Source organism: Hemiscyllium ocellatum, chromosome 9 (assembly GCF_020745735.1).
Source record: "Hemiscyllium ocellatum isolate sHemOce1 chromosome 9, sHemOce1.pat.X.cur, whole genome shotgun sequence".
Lineage (NCBI taxonomy): Eukaryota > Metazoa > Chordata > Chondrichthyes > Orectolobiformes > Hemiscylliidae > Hemiscyllium > Hemiscyllium ocellatum.
Window position 1 is genome coordinate 29,401,163 of NC_083409.1, and position 19,756 is coordinate 29,420,918.

Genomic DNA, 19,756 nt, shown 5'->3' on the forward strand with positions numbered 1-19,756 from the left:
GTACAGCAAGTAATCAGGAAAGCTAATGGAATATTACATTTTATTGTTGGGGAATTGAATGTAAAGGTAGGGAGGTTATGCTTCAGTTAAACAGGGCATTTGAGAGACCACGTCTGGAATGCCATTTAGAGAATTGGTTACAATGCTTATAGAAGGAAGTTAATGTACTGGAAACAATTCAGGTAAGGTTTAGTAAATTAACATCTAGAAAAATAGCAGATTGTGTTATGAAGACAGGCTAGACAGCCTCGGCCTGTATCGTCTAATTTGGAAGAGTCAGAGGTGACTCTGCCAGGGACACTACTATTGCATTTCAAGAAGTCCTTTCAGAATCTGCCAATGAGATCACCGATCATTCATCTAAACTACAGAGAAGATAGGCCCAATTTATTCAAGCATCTCACAAATGAACACCATGCCAGGAACTAATCCAGTGAACCCTCTCTAAGTCTCAGCTTCATTCCTGAAATGTCAATTCTCCTGCTCCTTGGATGCTGCCTGACCTGCTGTGCTTTTCCAGCACCCCACTCTCAACTCAGCCAACACAAGTAAGGCCTTCCAAAACACATGTAAACCAAACTGCACACAGTACTCCAGATGTTGTCTTAACAAAGACCGACATAATAGCAAAAATTCTGTATTTGTGCATTCCAACTGTCTTGCATTAAGAGAGAAGATACGTTTACTGGTGAACTATTTACTATACTTCACATGGTAACTTTGTGTTCCTTGTACAAATACACACAGGTTCCTCGGAATATCAGCATTTACAAGTTTCACACTTCCTATTCTTACAACAAAAGCAAATAATCTAATTTCATCATATTAATCACCATCTGCCACCTGGTTGTCTACAGACATAACCTGCCTTCATCATTTGCAGACAAAAACAAACATACACTGACAAAGGAGACAACCTTGGCTGTGAATACCTTGTCCCACTAAAAAATTCAGTCAATCTCATGGTGAGCCTTGTTCACCAAAGCATCAAAATATAAATCCTGAACCTTATTTCCACTTTATTCAGGTCTCCCAAGTTCAAATTTATAGTGGCACCTTCAGGCATTTTTACCTTATTTCCAGATCCTACTTCATAAATTTCGTCAGCCTGGTCTCTCGTAAAGCCCGTCAATGGAACAATGTTTTCAATTGTCTCTCACTCTTTCTGTATATGATCAGCATCCCATCGCCAAAATGAAGCATGTTGTGTTACATTTGGTCATTGAAAAAAATCTTGTTGATCTGATGGATTACTTCAGAACTTACAGAGCTGTTAACAGGAAAGCAACTAAGCACATGCAGCTCATAAATCTATTTCAATCATGGTGGAGCAACTCAGTAGAACATACAGTAGCATCAAAGTACCTGAAGCCGCAACTCATTCAATTTAATTGTTATAACCTGCATGCAAGGAGGAGGCAGTGGGAACACTGGACAAGAATTCAGGCTAATATTCTGGGCACAGGGGTTCAAATCTCATCATGACAGATGGTGAAATTTTAAATCAATAATAGCAAAATTTTTTTATATAAAGCTAGCATAATGGAACCCATGTAACCACTGTAGATTGTTGTAAAAACCCATTTCATTTCCTAATGCTTGTTTAGCATTAAAGAAAGCAAATCTCGCCAGTTCTGAAGAAGAGTCATATTGTATGTGAAACATTAACTGTGGTTCAGAGATGCTGCCAGACATGCTGAAGTTCCCTATATTGTGTGTTTGTTTCAGAATTCCACCGTCTGCATTATTTTGCATATGAGAGATGACAATAATTCAATGATGCATGCCTGTCAGGCCACTTAGAGAGAATTCTTTTCTTGATATTCATTTAAGCAGTACAAGAATACTAATTATGAAATCTATGACAGAACTCTAGTGCGAAGTAAATTCCTTTGAATCACACTAGTTATGGTTAACAAATTGGCCATTCAAATCAATTGGCCCATGCAAGCCTTGTGGCATCTGACTTCATCTCATCCTAGATGTCAGTGAACATTCCTGTTCCTCCCTCATAAGGCACCAGCTTTCCCAAAACGGCACCTAAGCAATTCACCCCAAATGTCCAACGAGGCATCAATATTCCAACCATTCTGAGTAAAGAAGATTCTCTTTAATCGCTTGTTTGATGTATTGGTGACAGTGTGATTTTGATGGTCTGTAGTTTTGGATGCCATCACAAATGAAAACATTTTCACCATATGTACCCTGACAAATCCTTTGCTAATCCTGAAGATCCCCATCAGATTACACTCAATCTTACAGAAAACTGTCCCCATCAGTTGTCACTTATCAACAATCCACCAAATCTTGGAAGCATCCATGTAAATCTTTGTAACAACTTTTTTTTCTTAAGATACATCATTTCCAGGTTCTCGAAGTACATGTCATTCTGCTATAGCACACGTTTCCTCAAGTCAAATTTGCTGTAACATGATTGACAAATTAGAGACGCTGTTGGTAAAGCTTGAACTTTTGCCTGTAAAGCGATCACATCATCAACACTTTAAGTGCTGTTTCTAAAGCGTGATTTTTCTGTAGCACAGGGTTCCACAAGAACGCAACCATTGCGTTATAGAATTGACTGTATAGGCAAACTAAGATTAATACAAATTGAACACAACCTACATTCTTTTCAATTCTACTCTCAAAAAATATTTTGCTTCCATTTTAATGGCCATGTTGACCTGCTTATTATTTCTGAAAAATCAGCCTGAAGACCTTGCTCCTTCCCCCACAGGAGACATTGTGCAAGGTAGATGTGGCAGATGATTTCTCCAAATAAAATATACCATTTGATAAATAGATTGAAATGAAAGGTTAAATTAATAATGACAGCTATTGCTACAGGACTTGCATTCAAAACCCTCCAAGCAGCTCACTGAAATTGGTGCAAGCCATTTTCTGCACTGAGTGAAATAGCTTTAACTGTTGTTCATTTTTCACAAGTGACACTTAAAAATATACACTAGCCAATGCAGTTTTATTTTGGAAGAGTTGCTAGGATTTTTTAAAAATGTGCACCCACTGTCCAACATTTTCCAATTTTTTTCCCTCAGAATTTCAGCTATGTCTTTGCCTAGAGCACCATCTAGAGGATACAGTGGATTCGTGTGCAGAATACTTGAATACGGATACTTAACCCACTGACTTGCCAAATTTTCAATGACTGCAGTTTCCAGCTGGTACACCATGATACTGAGCTTTTTCTATAATAATGAAATAAATTTAAAATATTGAATGGAATTTCTCTGTTAATCAACACATATGAACTTCTAAATGGGACCAGCAGTTCACAGCAGAATCTGTCTGTACCTTTCAGTTTCTGGGACCTCAAATTCTCCAAGCTCCCATATAAATTACCCAATTGTGAACCACTCTCCCCCAGATTTGAGTTTCAAATTTAGTGCTTTCAGCTCAATGACATGTTAGACTGCAACGTTGGATGTTCCTCCCTTCTTTGGAATGAAGATCAGGAAATTCTCCTGCAAAGGGAGCTCTCACACCTGCAATGAGAATGAATCAGCTACAGAAATCAGCTGATGCAATCTCACATCTAGCAAAATTTGCAATTCATCCTGCAGAAACAGAGGCAGATGTATCTACAAATAAAGATCTCAAGGCAGATCATAGAAATCCTACGGTACAGATAGAAGCCATTTGGCCCATCAAGTCTGCACTGATCCTAACAACATCCCATCCTACCCCCATTACTCCACGTTTACCATAGTTAAACCACCTAACCTGCATAATATGGGGCAATTTAGCACAGCCAGTGCACCTAACCTGCACATTTTTGGACGATGGGAGGAAACCGGAGCACCCAAAGGAAACCCTTTGTCTCTAGAACACAGAATATTTTGTGATGAACTAGATAGATAGCTAAGAAACAACATTAGTTCTCCTCTCCTTACTTGCTATGAGGAGAACTGTATGGGTAATATGGTAAACTACTAAACAGAGCTTGTGTCGAAAATCCAAATCTGTAAACTCCCTTTCCAGGCTCTGGCTGCAATGGCCACTCAGGACATTGAAAGTCCACCATAAAACCAGCTTTTTTTTTGTTATAGACTAAATTTAAAATTTCCATTCTAATACTTTCAGGTAGTACAATTCTGTCTCCACAGGAATTCCTTTATTGGCCCCAGTCTAAAAAGTATGCCTACACAGACTTCTCCGACTCATTAACTTGCTTTGAAGTCTCAAATGAAGAATTGTTGCCTCAAGTCCTAGTCAGACAAAAAAAAACTGACAGAAACAGATGCTAAACAGTGATCCAGGAAAACAGTAAAAATGGTACACAGTGTTAACAGTGAATCACATTGATGCTGGCCACAAGCATTTATTTACTGTAGCTGACAAAACAACTTCAATATACCAGCCCACAAAACAATGTACTGAAAATAAAGTGTATTCTAATGCTGCAGAGTCAGATTATGAATTTTAAAAATTAAAAATAATTCTCTATCACACGTGTGTGCTTATTCTCACGGTTTTGAAAGAATGCAGTAACAAGTACATTCACAAAATATTTTATTGTCAGGGAAGGGTTTTATCTAATCTGGAGTCAATTAATATGCACACTCTGTTATCACTATGTCAGTGAAAACGATCAGCTATAAGAACAATAGACTTGCACTACTTACTTAATAGGGGCACTGTTTGTAACTGGAGAATAGGGTCACAAAAACATTGTAGAATTTGATATTTCGCAAGAATGTCAGAGGCTGAGGGGTGATCTTATACAGGTTTATTAAATCATGAGGGGTATGGATAGGGTAAATAGACAAAGTCTTTTGCCTTGGTAGGAGGAGTCCAGAACTAGAGGGCATAGGTTTAGGATGAAAGGGGAAAGATTTAAAAGGGACCCAAGGGGCAACTTTTTCATGCAGAGGATGGTGCATGTATGGAATGAGTTGCCAGAAGAACTGACGGAGACTGATACAATTACAACGTTTAAAAGACAGCTGGATGGGTACATGAATAGGAAAGGTTGAGAGGGATACGGGCCAAGTGCTGGCAAATGGGACTAGATTAGGTTGGGACAACTGGTCAGCATGGACAAGTTGGTCTGAAGTGTCTGTTTCCGTGGTGTACATTTCTATGACTCTACGGAGGCTTGGTATGACAGCAAATGTGAAACTGCATAAATCATTGTACTGAAAGCACAGGCTCCGCAAAGATAATGAGTTTGATTTGTTACAAATTTGAAGGAGTGTATGTTCAGTTTAAAGTGGAAAGCGTTTTCTGATTTTTGGAGTAAATTTAAAATGTATCCTCAGCTACCCAAATGGATTGGCTGGAAGACAGGCTGTTCTAAAATAGGTACATATAATAATTGACTGTTAAAAGTGATACTGGAGTTTTTCTTCAACTAGTTTCAAAGGCCCTCTCACTTGATGTCTGAATATTAACTCGGAGGGGGTAAACTGAGTACTTTCATTTGGGGCATCTCTAATGGCAAACAACATGAATGGGATACCTTTCTCCCAATCATTCGGGTAATCCTGACAATGTGCTCTTAACATGGATCTTCTGGATCTGATGCCAGCTTTCCAAGGCTCCCTGGGATTTAAAGTGCTGTATGCCTAAACTATCCAGGACTTCCTTAAGTAGCCTAGCAATAAAATTAGACCCTTGGTCTGACTGAATCTCCCTGGGTAGCCCATACTGGGGAAAAAAAAGCTACCAACTCCTCCTCCTCCATTTTTGCCTGTAATGGAATTGCCTCTGAAAATCTGGTAGGCACAGGGGAATGCCAAATTTCTGTGCATCTATTCCACAAATTATCACCCTCTTGGGTAAAATGTCAGAAAGTATGCAAACACTTTCATCTCTTACTATTTGAGACTGACCAGATTCCATATCTCTTAAAATTATAACTTATTTCTTTTCTCCCCCTCTTCTTCCGGAATAAAACTTTACCCACAGAGGTGAAGTCTTTATAGAGAACAGGCACTAAGTCAATACCCAGCCCCTGCCTCAGCTGTGCACTCTCCTGCAGCTCAACTTTTCTTGAGGTTTCTTTAATGTCTTCCACTAATCCCGTTGGCTTCACCTCTTCAGAATAATCTATCTTGGAGCTTCATTGGTCTTGTCTATTTTTAAGGCCTGCACCCATTTATCAAAATTGCTGTATTTAATTATTTCAAACTCAACAGAAGTCTGACCTGGTTCCTTGTTTATGCTTCTGAACTGCTGTCGATATGCTTCTGGTACAAATTCATAAGCACTCTGTGGGATATTGGTGGATTGGTGTTACTTCTGCAATTCTGCAATTATAATTTCTGATACAAGATGAATGAACTCACATCGGTGTGTGTTTGTTTCGGCTAGGGCCTGGGTCGGCATGGGTGGGGGCTTTGTGGAGGAGATGCATGATTTTTTTTATGTATTAGCTAAAAACGTATGCAAGAAAGAAACGGGACTGTAAAACAATGATAAGATGCTGTGAAGAGAGGCAGTTAAACTAAATATGCCTGTATAAACAATAGGTATAAACATCTGTTTCCCACTTTAACAGAAACACAGGAACAAACCCCAATTAAAAGAGTCTTAATGATAAGATGCTGAGAGGGGTGGCACAGATGGAGGGAGTAAATAATGGTAAGGTAAGGATGTGCCCACAGCAGGATGAGGTCAAACGGCCTTGAGAACAGGAATAAGCATTTTGTCACAGACAAGGCCGGATAAGACACGAGATAAACAGAAGCAATGGGTACTGGTCTTAGGGAAGTGGAGGATGTGAACGGGGGTGAAACAATGAAATAAGAAAAAAAAATGTAGGAACCAAATTATATAAATATTGAGTTTTTGTTGAAATCAGTGTGTTTTGTCCCTGCCTTGTGGATATCACACCCACTTGCAAATGTGAAATAAAGGGCACTACTGATTCAGATCTTGTCTCAGACTGAAATTATTGCAGCGAGTGAGCTTAGTTTCTCACAACTCAATAGCTTGTCTGACATTTTCATAACCTCTTGACTGCCTCATCTGACAGTGCTGCAAATATCTCAATAATTCTGTTTACCAGCTTAGTCGGAACTAGCATTACCTGCAAGTTGTCTGGCCACTCCATCTGCCTAGCCCACTTTTCAAATGAAATAAAAAAGACCTTGACATCTTTCTCATCGAAATGTGGTAATGTTTTAACATATTTGTACATATCCCTAACTCCTCCTTTCACCGCCATCTTGTTAACTTAACTTTGACAGGCCGCTTACTTGCGGAACGCTTCAGAGAACACCTCCGGGCCGCCCGAACCAACCAACCCAATCACCCCGTGGCTCAACACTTTAACTCCCCCTCCCACTCCACCGAGGACATGCAGGTCCTTGGACTCCTCCACCGGCAGAACACAACTGCACGACGGCTGGAGGAGGAGCGCCTCATCTTCCGCCTGGGAACCCTCCAACCACAAGGTATGAATTCACATTTCTCCAGCTTCCTCATTTCCCCTCCCCCCACCTTGTCTCAGTCGGTTCCCTCAACTCAGCACCGCCCTCCTAACCTGCAATCTTCTTCCTGACCTCTCCGCCCCCACCCCACTCCGGCCTATCACCCTCACCTTGACCTCCTTCCACCTATCCCACCTCCATCGCCCCTCCCCCTAGTCCCTCCTCCCTACCTTTTATCTTAGCCTGCTTGGCTCTCTCTCTCTTATTCCTGATGAAGGGCTTATGCTCGAAACGTCGAATTCTCTATTCCTGAGATGCTGCCTGGCCTGCTGTGCTTTGACCAGCAACACATTTGCAGCTTTCCTGATTAACTTGCAACTTCTGAAGTTCAAATTCTCTCCTCCTTTCTCTTTTCCTTTGTGCTCATTAAGAACCTTCTCTCCCTTTCTTTATCGTCTAACATGGCTCTTCTTGTCCTTTCTTTATCTAACTCCAATTGCCTCATTTGCAATTTAAGTTTTTTAACTCCACTGCACTTGTCTCTTTCACTGATATAACCAAGTGCCTGACCAACTCCATGAGAACTTCAGCTTTACTTTTGTCCTTGTTTAAACCCAAATCTAACCTGTTTGTGAATTCTAAAAGTATACCCTTCCTCCGTCTAAACTTTCTTGACAAATTTAGGAAACATTTTCAAAACCCAGAACCTCTTTACCAATGTTAAAAGCCATTTTCCTTACTTTTAATTTAACCAATCCCATGTAACTGAAATTAAACAAATGTTCTCACCCAAGTTTTATTTAAAGATCTAAGACACTAATCCCCAAGTCTGTTTAGATCTGCAGGGATGTTTTCTCACCCAAATCTGTCCTGTTCCATCTGGATCCATCAAAACCAGTCTAACCCTGCCCAAATTCCAGACTGGATCTGTCCAAGTCCCAGACATTGAGTCTCCAAACTGTTTTGATGCGGAGGTTAATTAAAACCAAGCACCCAGAAAAGCTTGCCTTGTCTCTTGATCTGTTAAAATGTGCGAGTGAGTGACAGAAAACTACTAATTTCCACAATTTAAAGAAAAATAACAAATTTATTTTCCTAATTCTAATAGTGAACACTAAACAAAACTTGTAACATACCGAACGCACTTTCCCCTAACTGAACTCAATTCTCTTATCATGCTGTTCCAATAACACAATTATTAAACATTACATGAACATAATCTCAAATCCAAACAGTCTGTCTTCTAATCTTCCGCCTGATCTCCCTGGGTCTTTTTTATTTTTACTGTGAATACGTTTTAAAGGAAAAGGTACTTTTCAACAGACAATGCCTTCTAATTTATTTGAGAGCAACATGTTAGATGGACAGTTAGCTCTCCAGCTCTACAGCAGCTGCTATGACCAATTTTCAAAATGCCCGCATTTTTAATATGCCCCGACAACATAATATCCTCTTATGTTGTCAAACATGTTGCCAAAACAGAAAATGCGAACTCAGTTGGGTTTTAGTATCCTGGGCATAATTTAAATTAATTGGTTAAATCTGAATTGTTGTCAAAACAGCAATCAAAACTCCAGTGTCCTTTTAAGAGCCAACTGTTATATGTATCTATTTTCAAACAGCCAGTCCCTCAGCCGTTCCTTCTGGGTACCTGAGTCTGCACTTAAAATTCAATTCAAAACTCAGAAAGCACATAATTTTAAAGCGAACATACACTCTTTTAGCTTCATAACACTTGGACATAGTCTGTTTAAAACTAATGCCCACACTTGCTCTGATCTCACTGTCTCATTAGGACCTGGATGCAAGAGATATTTTTATTTTTAAACTGTACCATGGCACATGACACGTTGCTTAACTTCACCTAATTAAAAAGAGCTTTTAATTTCTGCATGTTTCGAGTTCATATCCATATAATGACTTCTGGAATAAAAGGTATTCAAACACTAATTAATAGTTAAATTAATAATTTAGAGTTCTTTTAGAATAATATGGCCACTGTCTTCAATTTTTGCGTGCAAATCCCACTCTGCTTCTCTTCAACCTGTCATCACATCTCAGTCTCTTGCTGGCATAACTTTCGGTCTATTCCACACAGTGTCCCAGTTTCTCTAAGTTCTGACTGAACTAACTCCCTGGATCAACCTGGGCTCGTCTCCCATTTTCTCATTGGTAGAAATCTATTAAGAATGGAAACTATCAAGCCTTAGCCAAAACAAAATTTGAAGTACAAATCCTCTTGAAGGTTCTTCCAAACAAAATGTCAAACCTCAAAGCAATTGGTTTATAGCTCGGCTGAATAGGCAGTCAGTTTTGTCCTGGCTTGTATAAATCATAAATTCCCTGCCGTGGGAAAGCAGACCATTCAACCCATCAAGTCCATATTGACCCTCTCAAGAGCATTCTTCCCCCCACCCCGTCCTATCTCTGTAACACTGCATTTATCTTAGCTAATCCACCTAGCCTGCAGATCCTTGGACACTATGGACAATTTAGATACAAGGCCAGCATAACATTAAGGGCCGAAGAACCCGTATTGTGCTGTACTGATCTAAGTTCTAATTTAGCATGGCCAATCCACCTAACCAGCATATCTTTGGACTGGGGGAGAAAACCTGAGCACTGGGAGGAAACCCGCAGAGACATGGGGAAAAACGCGCAAATGGTCTGTCAACTGAATTCTGCAGCTCAGCATCTTTCAGGCCCAAAACCAACTACACCAATCTCCCAGTTATTTAATCGCTCTTAAGAGGAGATAAATTGAAGATAACCAAGGAAGGATAATTTATCTTCACGGTCATTTTTTGCCTGCAAGCTTGAGGCTTGTTCGGAAGAATTTTCAGGAGAACTGGGATTTCAAATTTGCTTTCAGCAAGGTAAGTCTGAACTAGGCTGACGAGAATGTTTGAAACCATTTTGCTCTTTTAGACTTCAGTTTGTAGAGTTGGCTGAATTGCAGGTTCAGTTGACTTCATCAGGAAAACCAATGTCTTCACCTTACTATATGCATGAACAATGATTTTAAGTACACCTTTACTTATAAGGGGACACTAGTCACTTACTTCATAGCAAAACACTCAGTGGATCTTGTTGCCATGCCTGCATGAGCTGATCCCTGGTTGATTTATAAATATCCTCTCCTCTATGGAGCATAGAAATTGAAACAAAATAAGGAACACTACACGTAATTTGGAGTGAGAGAATACTTCACCTCTTTCCTATACCTCAGCATCTACAAGAGACAAGTCATCAAACTTATCACTGAATAAAAATAACTGATCAGGAAATGAAATGTTGCATTACAATATCATCTCTGATAGCACCTACACAGAGTGGCATTCTGACATTATTAAGAGATTGCTGGGCGAAAAAAATAGTTTCAATTTAACCTATCACTCTAACCTCAGGCAGAGAAGCTGTGACTCAGAGCATTTCTCCTTAACTCCAAAATAATAAGTAAAAATGTAGGTCAGTGCTTAAAAGGATTGAAACTTTTCCATTGGATCTGCAAAGTGCCTTAAAGTTTTAAAATTCCTCATGCAGGAGCACAATTTTGAAGAACATTTTGGCGAATAATTGCATTGAATTTGTTTCAAATAACAAAATAATCCCTGAAGCAAACTGTTAATTGCTGTGTATCTCTCACCCTCTTCGGTTGTCAGAAACTGAAGAATGTGTGCACTAAAATGTTATCATGCAAAGCTGATATGCCATTTTCAAAAGGAAGAAAATAACTACCTTAATGTAGCTTTAGCTTCCATTTAATATAATCTTTTAAGATAACAAAAGGAAATTGAAACAGAGCACAACCTTAACCTTGCCTTGTTTAAATGTTACCCATTAGGAATTAGTCTAAATAAGCTCAAAACCAAAAAACTGGCCAATTTATAAAACATGAATATACTTAATTAATTTATCAGCCATGACTTAAAGAATAAGAAATTCTGGTATTTATATAGTACCTTTGATGGTCTCATAATGCCCCACAGCAGCATACAATTAATCAGTGACTTTCAAAAATATTGTTCTTGTTGTACTAGCAAGCATGGCTGCCAATCTGAAACTCCCACCAACAGCAATTTTATACTGATCCAACAACCTATTCTTGTGATGTCAACGGAGAATAAATAATAGCCAGGTCAGTGGAGATAACAGCTCAATTATTCTGCAAAATAGCGCCGTAAGATTTTTAGTTTCTAAGAGTAGGAGGCTCGTCCAGAGTTTCACTTCTTGAGCAGAAAGATGTCACTTCTAGCAGAGCACTATCACCTCATGACAATGGGCTATTTGTGGTTAGGTTTGTGGGCTGGAATAAGATTGGAATTTTTAATTGAGTGACAAGATTGCTATACCCATTGATCCATAGCAAACATATCAGTAGTATGTTTGATTCAGACTTGGGGTATTGAATGTCCAGCCCAACTCCAAACACCAGAACATACAGTTGAGACTGGCACTCTACCTCACTTCAAAGATCATGTGGAGGAGCTAGTGTTGGACTGGGGTGGACAAAGTTAATAATCACACAACACGAGATTATAATCCAACAGGTTTATCTGAAATCACAATTCAGATAAAATCAAATTCAGAGTACAGCCCCTTCCTCAGGTGAAATGAGAAAGAAGACCACACAGACACAGAATTAATAAGTCGCACTACACCTAAACCAACTAGTTACTTGATGAAGGAGCAGCCCTCCAAAAACGAGTTCTTCCCAATAAACCTGTTGGACTATAACCTGGTGTTGTATGATTTTTAATTCATTTCAGGGAAGCAATTTTTCAAGTGAGGGGACACAGAGGACCAACCAGCTTTTAAAAATGGGTGTGAGATATATTGCTAATCATAGAATTAAACTTGAGCGTGAGGTGGTTTATTTCACAGCAAGGCAAACAGTAAATGCAGAACTTGCAACGATAATGCAATTTACGAAATTCTAGTGTCAAAACCAGGATAAATTTTCATTATCCTCAGAGCAGGCAATTTTTAAAAATAATGTCGCTCAATGCTTTCAATACTCAATGTTCAGTCATAATATTTGAAAATATTACCCAATACTTGAAAACTGGAAAATAAGTCGGAATTCATGCTCCACTACTAAGGCTTATTATATATTTTGCTTATGCATGGAAAACAACCACCATTGGTAAGCTCCTTTTTTTTTAAATTGCTCATCCATGAGAGCTCTAAGTAAGCTGCTGTTCGGCTGCCTTTCTGAAAGACTGCAATCTGTAGGTACATCTGGCCCAGAAGAAATGGAGATCTAGTTCCAAGTCAGGAGAGTGTACGATTTAAAGGGAAATTGCAAGTGCTGTCATTCCCAAGCGTTTTCTGTCCATGACTTTTTCTGATGGTAGAGGTCACAGACTCCAAATGTGTTGCCAAAGGAGTCTTGGGGAGTTGCAGTCAGGAATCTTGCAGATGCTATACACTGTTGATACTGTGTGCTGATGATGCTGGAAGGATTAAACATTCAAGCATAGATAGGGCACCAGAAAACAGGCAGTTTTATACTGGATGAAATGTTATTGGAGTTGCATTCACAAAGTTAACAATCACACAACACCAGAAAGTACTTCCAAATAAACCCATTGGACTATATCCTGGTGTTGTGTGATTTTTAACTTTGTCCACCCTAGTCCAACACTGGCACTTCCACTTCGTATAGCAAAGCATTCCACCACACTGCTGCCTTTAACTTTGTTGATTTTGGATGGTTTTGTAGGGTGACTTTGGGAATATTATGTGCGAAGTGGAAATTCATAAAAGGTGACAGTAATATCCCATAAAACACACAGGAGGCCTCAAAGAAATTTGTCTTCAAATAATGCAACAAAAAGCAGATAAGGAAGACGAGAGCTACTACAGAGAATTTAGAGAATAAAAGATTACCACAATTTGGTCAGCCTCAAATATTGAAAAATCAAAATACACCATTCAGTACTGCTATCCCTCAAACAATGTTGCATTCTCAACTCCTATACAACTTGCTTCTAAAATTAATGAAGGTAGTGGTCTTCCATGCTTCAACACTTTAATTTTCAAACGGTACAGTTGTCCTCAAAAAAGTCTGATTTTCTGAAAAACATCAACTTGCACTCCAGGGAATAGCCAAAATCTTCCATAGTACAAGTACAAATAAATAGTTCAACATACGTGCAAAATCAGAAATGGCTGGGCAAGCTCAGCAGATCCAGCAACATCTGTGGAGAGAAAGCAGAGTTAATGTTTCAGGTCCAATAACCCTTCTTCACAACTGAATGCAGTTCTGAAGATGGATCAATGGATCTGACATGAGTCGAGAGTGGGGTCCTGGAAAAGCACAGCAGGTCAGGCAGCATCCGAGGAACAGGAGAATTGACGTTTTGGGCAAGAGCACTTCATCAATGGATCTGATATGTTAACTTTGCTTTCTCTCCACAGATGCTGCCAGATCTGCTGAGCTTGCCCAGCAATATCTGATTTTCTTTGATTTCCAGCATCTGCAGTTCTTTGTGTTTTTAGTTCAAGATACGTGTCAGCTTCCACTTGCTCATGACCACTTCAGTGCTCTTCAGAGGCAAAGGCAATATCTCATGCTTAAACTTTGGAGCAGACGAGTCATTTCAAGTGACAGCACAGCCATAAATGTTTTTAGATATACACATTGGTAACTGGGATATCTGTGCAATTTATTGTGAACAGAGTTTTCTCCACAGCAGATAATAGATGGCAAGGTACAGCAACAATTTCCATTTATAAATAGTTTGAACAAGGTAAAAAGGGTTGACAACCGTTACAGGACAAAAGCAAATGCCAACAACAGTTACACACTGTTCTGACCAAGTGAAGAGGAATGAATTAGCTCCTCTCCTTATAAGCTCCCAGTTGTCCACAAGTTTCTATGTTCTTTTTAGTGCAAAGTTAAACCTCTCTCCAGTCAAACTGCAATGGACTTGATTCTAATGCAGCAGAAAGGAATTAGTTATAAGGTTTTCTTGAGTGAAACAATAAGAAATGTCATTATCCTGAGAAAAAAATAACAAAGATACAGAAAAAGTGATTGGAGTGGTATCAGTGCCTCAAGTGAAATCCTGAGTGTTTATGCCCTTTGTTTCGATCTGTCAAAAAGAAATACTCAGTGCATTTCCATGCAATACTTTGATACTTTAATGCCCCATTCACTTTCTCCACCATCAGATGCAGGATCACATAGCTAGCACAGCTCTGCATGTCAAAAAGCCCTATTTGATTTCAACCCTTACAGGGACCCCTGTGTGATCCAACTTTGCAAGATTTCACTGGAGGTATAAAACCAAAGTTGGATACAAGGACTTTAAAGGGTCTTTTGAAAAACTGTTCATTTTGTTTCAGACGGTGCTCTTTTATTTCACATCGGTTTTGTAAAGGTGTACTCCCCGATCAGCTGATTGCTATGGCCAATTTAAGTCAGCATTTTTGTCCCTTTTTAAAACTATATCAGTCCATGAAGGTCCAAGGTATTAAAACCTTATGATCAAATTCAAAATTCAATTTTATCACCACCATGACACATTCACACACCACTCCAACCCAGAGGTTTTGTTTAAGCACGTTGTCTTATAATAAAAAAAAGAGCCAACAGTGAGCCTGCAGACAAATTATTCACAGAAGGATTTCTCAAAGTGCAAATAAGACTGCGTTGGGACAAACAAATCTATAAACTCTCAAATGATTCAACACATTAAGAAGTACTTGAATTTGTTCCAAAACATAAGTTAATAGAACCATAGACCTTAACCAGCTCTCAAAAAAGTTCCAGCTCATTCCATTCTCTAGCTCAATCTTGTCAGCCCTCCAAATTTATCACTTTCAAATATATGTCCAGCTCTCTTTCTAAATCCCTTGTGGAATTTGTGTTCACCACTCTCCTAGCACTGTATTTAAAATTCTACCAACTCTGACTAAAAAAGTTTGTCCTCATCTCACTCCTACCTCTCTTGCTGACAGTCTTGAAGTTGTGACCTTTACTTACTCGCATACCAACTAGTGGAAACAGTTAGCATTTTTCATTATTATGCACATGTCAATAAGGTCACCTCTTAATCTTCCCTGCTCCAAGGAGACGGAGCCCAATTTCTCCCATCTTTCTTTGCATCATTTTAGTAAATCTCCCTTGTATTCCCTCCAGGACTTCAATATCTTTCCTTAAATAAGATGCGCAGAGCTGGAGACAATACTCCAAACATGGTCTGACCAATGATTTGTGGAGGTGTAACATCACTTCCTTGTTTTCATACTTTACGCCTCCTATGTCAATTCTACACCGTCAATTAAAATATATTCTGCAACACACTAATTTAATTTGAAATAGATAAGCAAAATAAAATTGTGATTCAGGTAAGATTAATCATAACTTAGCCAGCAAATAACTGCTTGAATGACAAAGTCAATGCAAGTACAAGTCAGAAGAAACCATGTTTAAATTCTGCACAGGGAGAAGCACATCGCTCAAATTTTGGTAGTGACACTGTTCAGCCCTGTAGTTGTCCAGAGAAGAGGGAGTTCTCATGTCAAAGAACTGAACTAGATCTGAATTAAGGATCGCAGAAACTTCACCTTTTCAAGCTTCTGTTTATGTATGAGGAACTTCAAATGATAGCAAAGGTAAATACAAACCTAATTTCCAGCTCAATTTTAATAGAGAACAAGTGGGACATGTTCATAGTCAGTGAAAAACAGAATTAGGATTGGTGAATAAATTATTGTTTATTAACAAAAAGTAAACAATATTTGGAAAGACTTGGAGGCGTTTTGTGGAAACAAAAATCTTACAATCATCTCAGAAAACAGAAAGACTGGAAATTCTTGCTCAGTGGATCAGTCAAGGTTACCAAAAAAAGGTGTGCCCTTCCATATCCTTCAGATTATAAAAGTCAAAAATGGATATAAGACTCTCTCTTTCAAGTTGCATATGTACTTTATGTTTAGCAGCATAAAGAATGGTTTTGAAAACCCTCCAACTTAACTAGTGTAGTGCAAATTGGGTGATAAAAGCACTAAGTAGCTCTAAAGTGAAATTGGTTTTGCAGGCCTATGACAGGATTATATTTTCATTCAAACTAGAAAGGAAAGCTGCTTAACATCAACACTGCAGATGTTGGATAAATTCACAGCTGATAGCAATTTTTGTTTCAGATGGGGAACCATTTTTGTTGTTTGTATTAGCTTTAATTAAAGCAACTCAGCACTTAAAATGCCTAGTGAAAACATGCTTACATTCTGAACACAGTAATATCTGCAACACAAACCTAAAAGAAAATATTGCATAGAAACATCAAGCACCACACTTCGTTAGACAGTGAAAGACAGCAGAGTTCATTCGTAAAAACTACTGTTGGGCATGCCATTTATAGGCTTTTTTCATGTTACTTTGAATTATTAGAAATAAATGTGTCCCTGTTTCACATCATTTTCTCTCATATTCCTCATCTCATCTCTGATGTGGAGATGATGGCATTGGACTGGGGTAGACAAAGTCAGAAGTCACACCACACCAAGTTGTAGACCAATAGGTTTCTTTAAAATCACAAGTTTTGGACTGCTGCAACTTCATTAAGTGACAAAGGAGCAGCGCTCTGAAAGTTTGTGTTTCTAAATAAACCTGTTGGATTAAAACCTGGTGTCCTGTGACTTCTGATTTAATCTCATCTAATTCACCTCACCTCCTTAGCTCTTAATTCTCCTCCCTCCTCTATCCAGTTTACCCTTACTTCATTCTCAAACCTCCTTCGATTTGATTTTTGATTTCCTTTTTCACCCCATTCCCAATCAGTTTTAGCTGAGAGGAAGAGACAGTCACCAAGACTCCAACAATCTCGAGGTTGCTGCAGCATAGTTCACTGGCAATTTCAGCAATCAGGTGGGATTAGTCAGAGCGAAACAGAGAATCTCTTCATATGCTTTTTATAAAAATGCTCGACTTTGTCAACAACTAGTCAGCCACAACCAAGTTTTACATTTGCATTTGCAAGATTAAATCAACATGACATAAACTTGCCTTTATTCTTAACCTACAGTTCGTCATGCTCTTTAGATTATTCAGTCAGACCAGAATGCCAAGAACAGTGTTCTGCAAATTTCTGGGTTCACCGAATATGAATAGGATAAAGGTCACTGAATTTTTTAAAAATTGGCAAGCTCGGTAGAGCTCAACCAGCGTTTGATGGTTCACAGGTCACAGTTTGGATACTGCGATTGAGTCTCTATTATCTTCAGGCAGAGACAATGTTTCCACTTGTACGGGAAACCAGTACGACAGGTCATAAAAGTAAGATAATTGCAAATAGACCCAATAGAGAATTCATCGAAAAATTTATTCATTCAGAGTGGTTAGAATGTAGAACTTACTACAGTACCACAAAGAATACTGAAGGTGAACCGTGTGGATGCATTTAAGGGAAACATATGCAAGTTTATTTTTATTCCTGGATGTTCTGGCCAGGCCAGCATTTCTTCTCCAAGTGTCCTGGAGAAGATGGTTGAGAGTTGCCTCCTTAAACTGCTGCAGACCCTGAAGTGTAGGTACCCCCACAGTATAGTTAAGGGAATTCCAGGAGATTGAAGAAATGGTACTTTTCTTTAGCAGGAGAATTCACAGGCAATGGTGCTCCCATATATTTTCTGCCCTTGTACCTCTAGATGATAGTGGTTACAGGTTGCTAACAATTATTGAAGGAGCCTTGCTGAGTTACTACAATGCATTCTGCAGATAGTCCACACTGCTGCTACTGTGATGAAAGGAGTGAACATTGAAGGTGGTTGATGGGCTGCCAATCAAATAGTCTGCCTTGCCTGATGGTGTCAAGTTGTTGATGCTGCACCCATTAAGCCATCACACCTCTAAATCGTGTTTTGAAAGGCACACATTACCACGTAATGCCTAGCCTCTAATCTGCTCTTGTAACAGTTTTTATGATTGGTCGAGTTTGGTTTCTGGTCAATGGTAACCCTTGGGATATTCATAGGTATGAGTGAGAAAGGAATTGCAGAGTGCACTGTCAAGGTAACACTCCAACTGCCCAAGACTAGTTAGAATGTCCTGTTGTCTCTGTAAATTCATATTTAGACTGCAAACATGCTATCAGTGAATGACAAGAGCCCCAGAAATTATGCTAGTAAGTGCATCCTGGTGCTAAGAAAACAAATGATTGATAACTTAGATTATCAAAAGTAAAGCTTACATCTGGCTTCCTATTGCTGGGTGTAGCACGTGCAGGTGTTGAGTTGACAGCTTTTCCCACTGGAGCATTTCCATTCATAGTGCTCTTGTTTGCAGGTGTCAGCACTCTAAGTGGAGCTGTGCTAACATGATTGGCTCCACCAGTCATGTTTATAACTGGTTGAGAAGCAGGAAGATTTTGGGGCTGAAGCTGTACCACAGCCGACTGAGGGATCACAATTGGTTGACCTAAGATAAGGTAAAAAAGTGATAAACATCATTAACATCAGATTTGGAACACAGGAACTCTACACTCATGTCTACTGGTGTACATGTGAAGAGGTTTCATTTAGACTCTAAATAACCTGAAACCATTTTGTAATTCATTAGTCAAATTAACATGAAATAAATCTATCAAAACTTGTAGTTAAAAAATCTGATCCAATAATCTTACTGATAAATGCTTATCAAGTCAGGTCAACGCATTGAAGATTGTAGGCAACAATGGAGCTTATTATCCAAAAGGCCAAACAGAAGTCCCCAGACTAAAACAATAAAAAAGAGTGGCAAAGCAAAGTACCAAAAACTTATTTCCAGCTAAGCCATACCTTTAACTATGAACCATGCTAATCGCCATTTCATGCCTCTGTGATTGCACACTGCAATCAGATGTTCTTGTTTCCTTATATTATTATTATATTATCGTAATTTGCAAATGTTAATAGTCAAAACTGCAAAAATGTATGACATTTATTTAAGAAACATGAACAAGCGCACATAATTAATCTTGACCAACTCTTGTGGTGAAATATCCCTTAATTCATGAAACATTTGCTGCTAAACACATGATGAAACAAGCTCAAAGTATTTTCTTTAAAAGGCCAGATTCTGTGTCGATCATACTCAGAGCTTCAAATTTCCCAGCAAGCAAGGTACATATTCACTGTGAAATGAACATCTTTGCAATGCAACACTGTTTTGAAGAGAATCATGTATTTAAGTATTCAGCTCATCCACTGCACCTTAATTTTAAGAATGAGAATTTAGCAATGGGTTTCAAAGGAAGAATTCAAATTTCATAAATTCTATAAATTCCCTGTATACAAAATTTCAATTGTTTCCTCTCAGCACAGGTGGAGGCACAGTCTTTAAAAATCTTCATGCAATGTCTATGATCAGGAAA

General features: G+C 38.8%; 1 protein-coding gene across 2 annotated transcripts in view; it reads right to left on the reverse strand.

The window, feature by feature from the left end:
- atf6 (activating transcription factor 6) overlaps positions 1–19,756 on the reverse strand; it is a 327,368-nt gene that overhangs the window by 268,312 nt on the left and 39,300 nt on the right. For both annotated transcript variants that reach the window (XM_060830102.1, XM_060830103.1), the window contains one exon: positions 18,596–18,822. In XM_060830102.1, the coding sequence (XP_060686085.1) occupies positions 18,596–18,822 (227 nt within the window). The remainder of the gene's footprint in view (positions 1–18,595; positions 18,823–19,756) is intronic.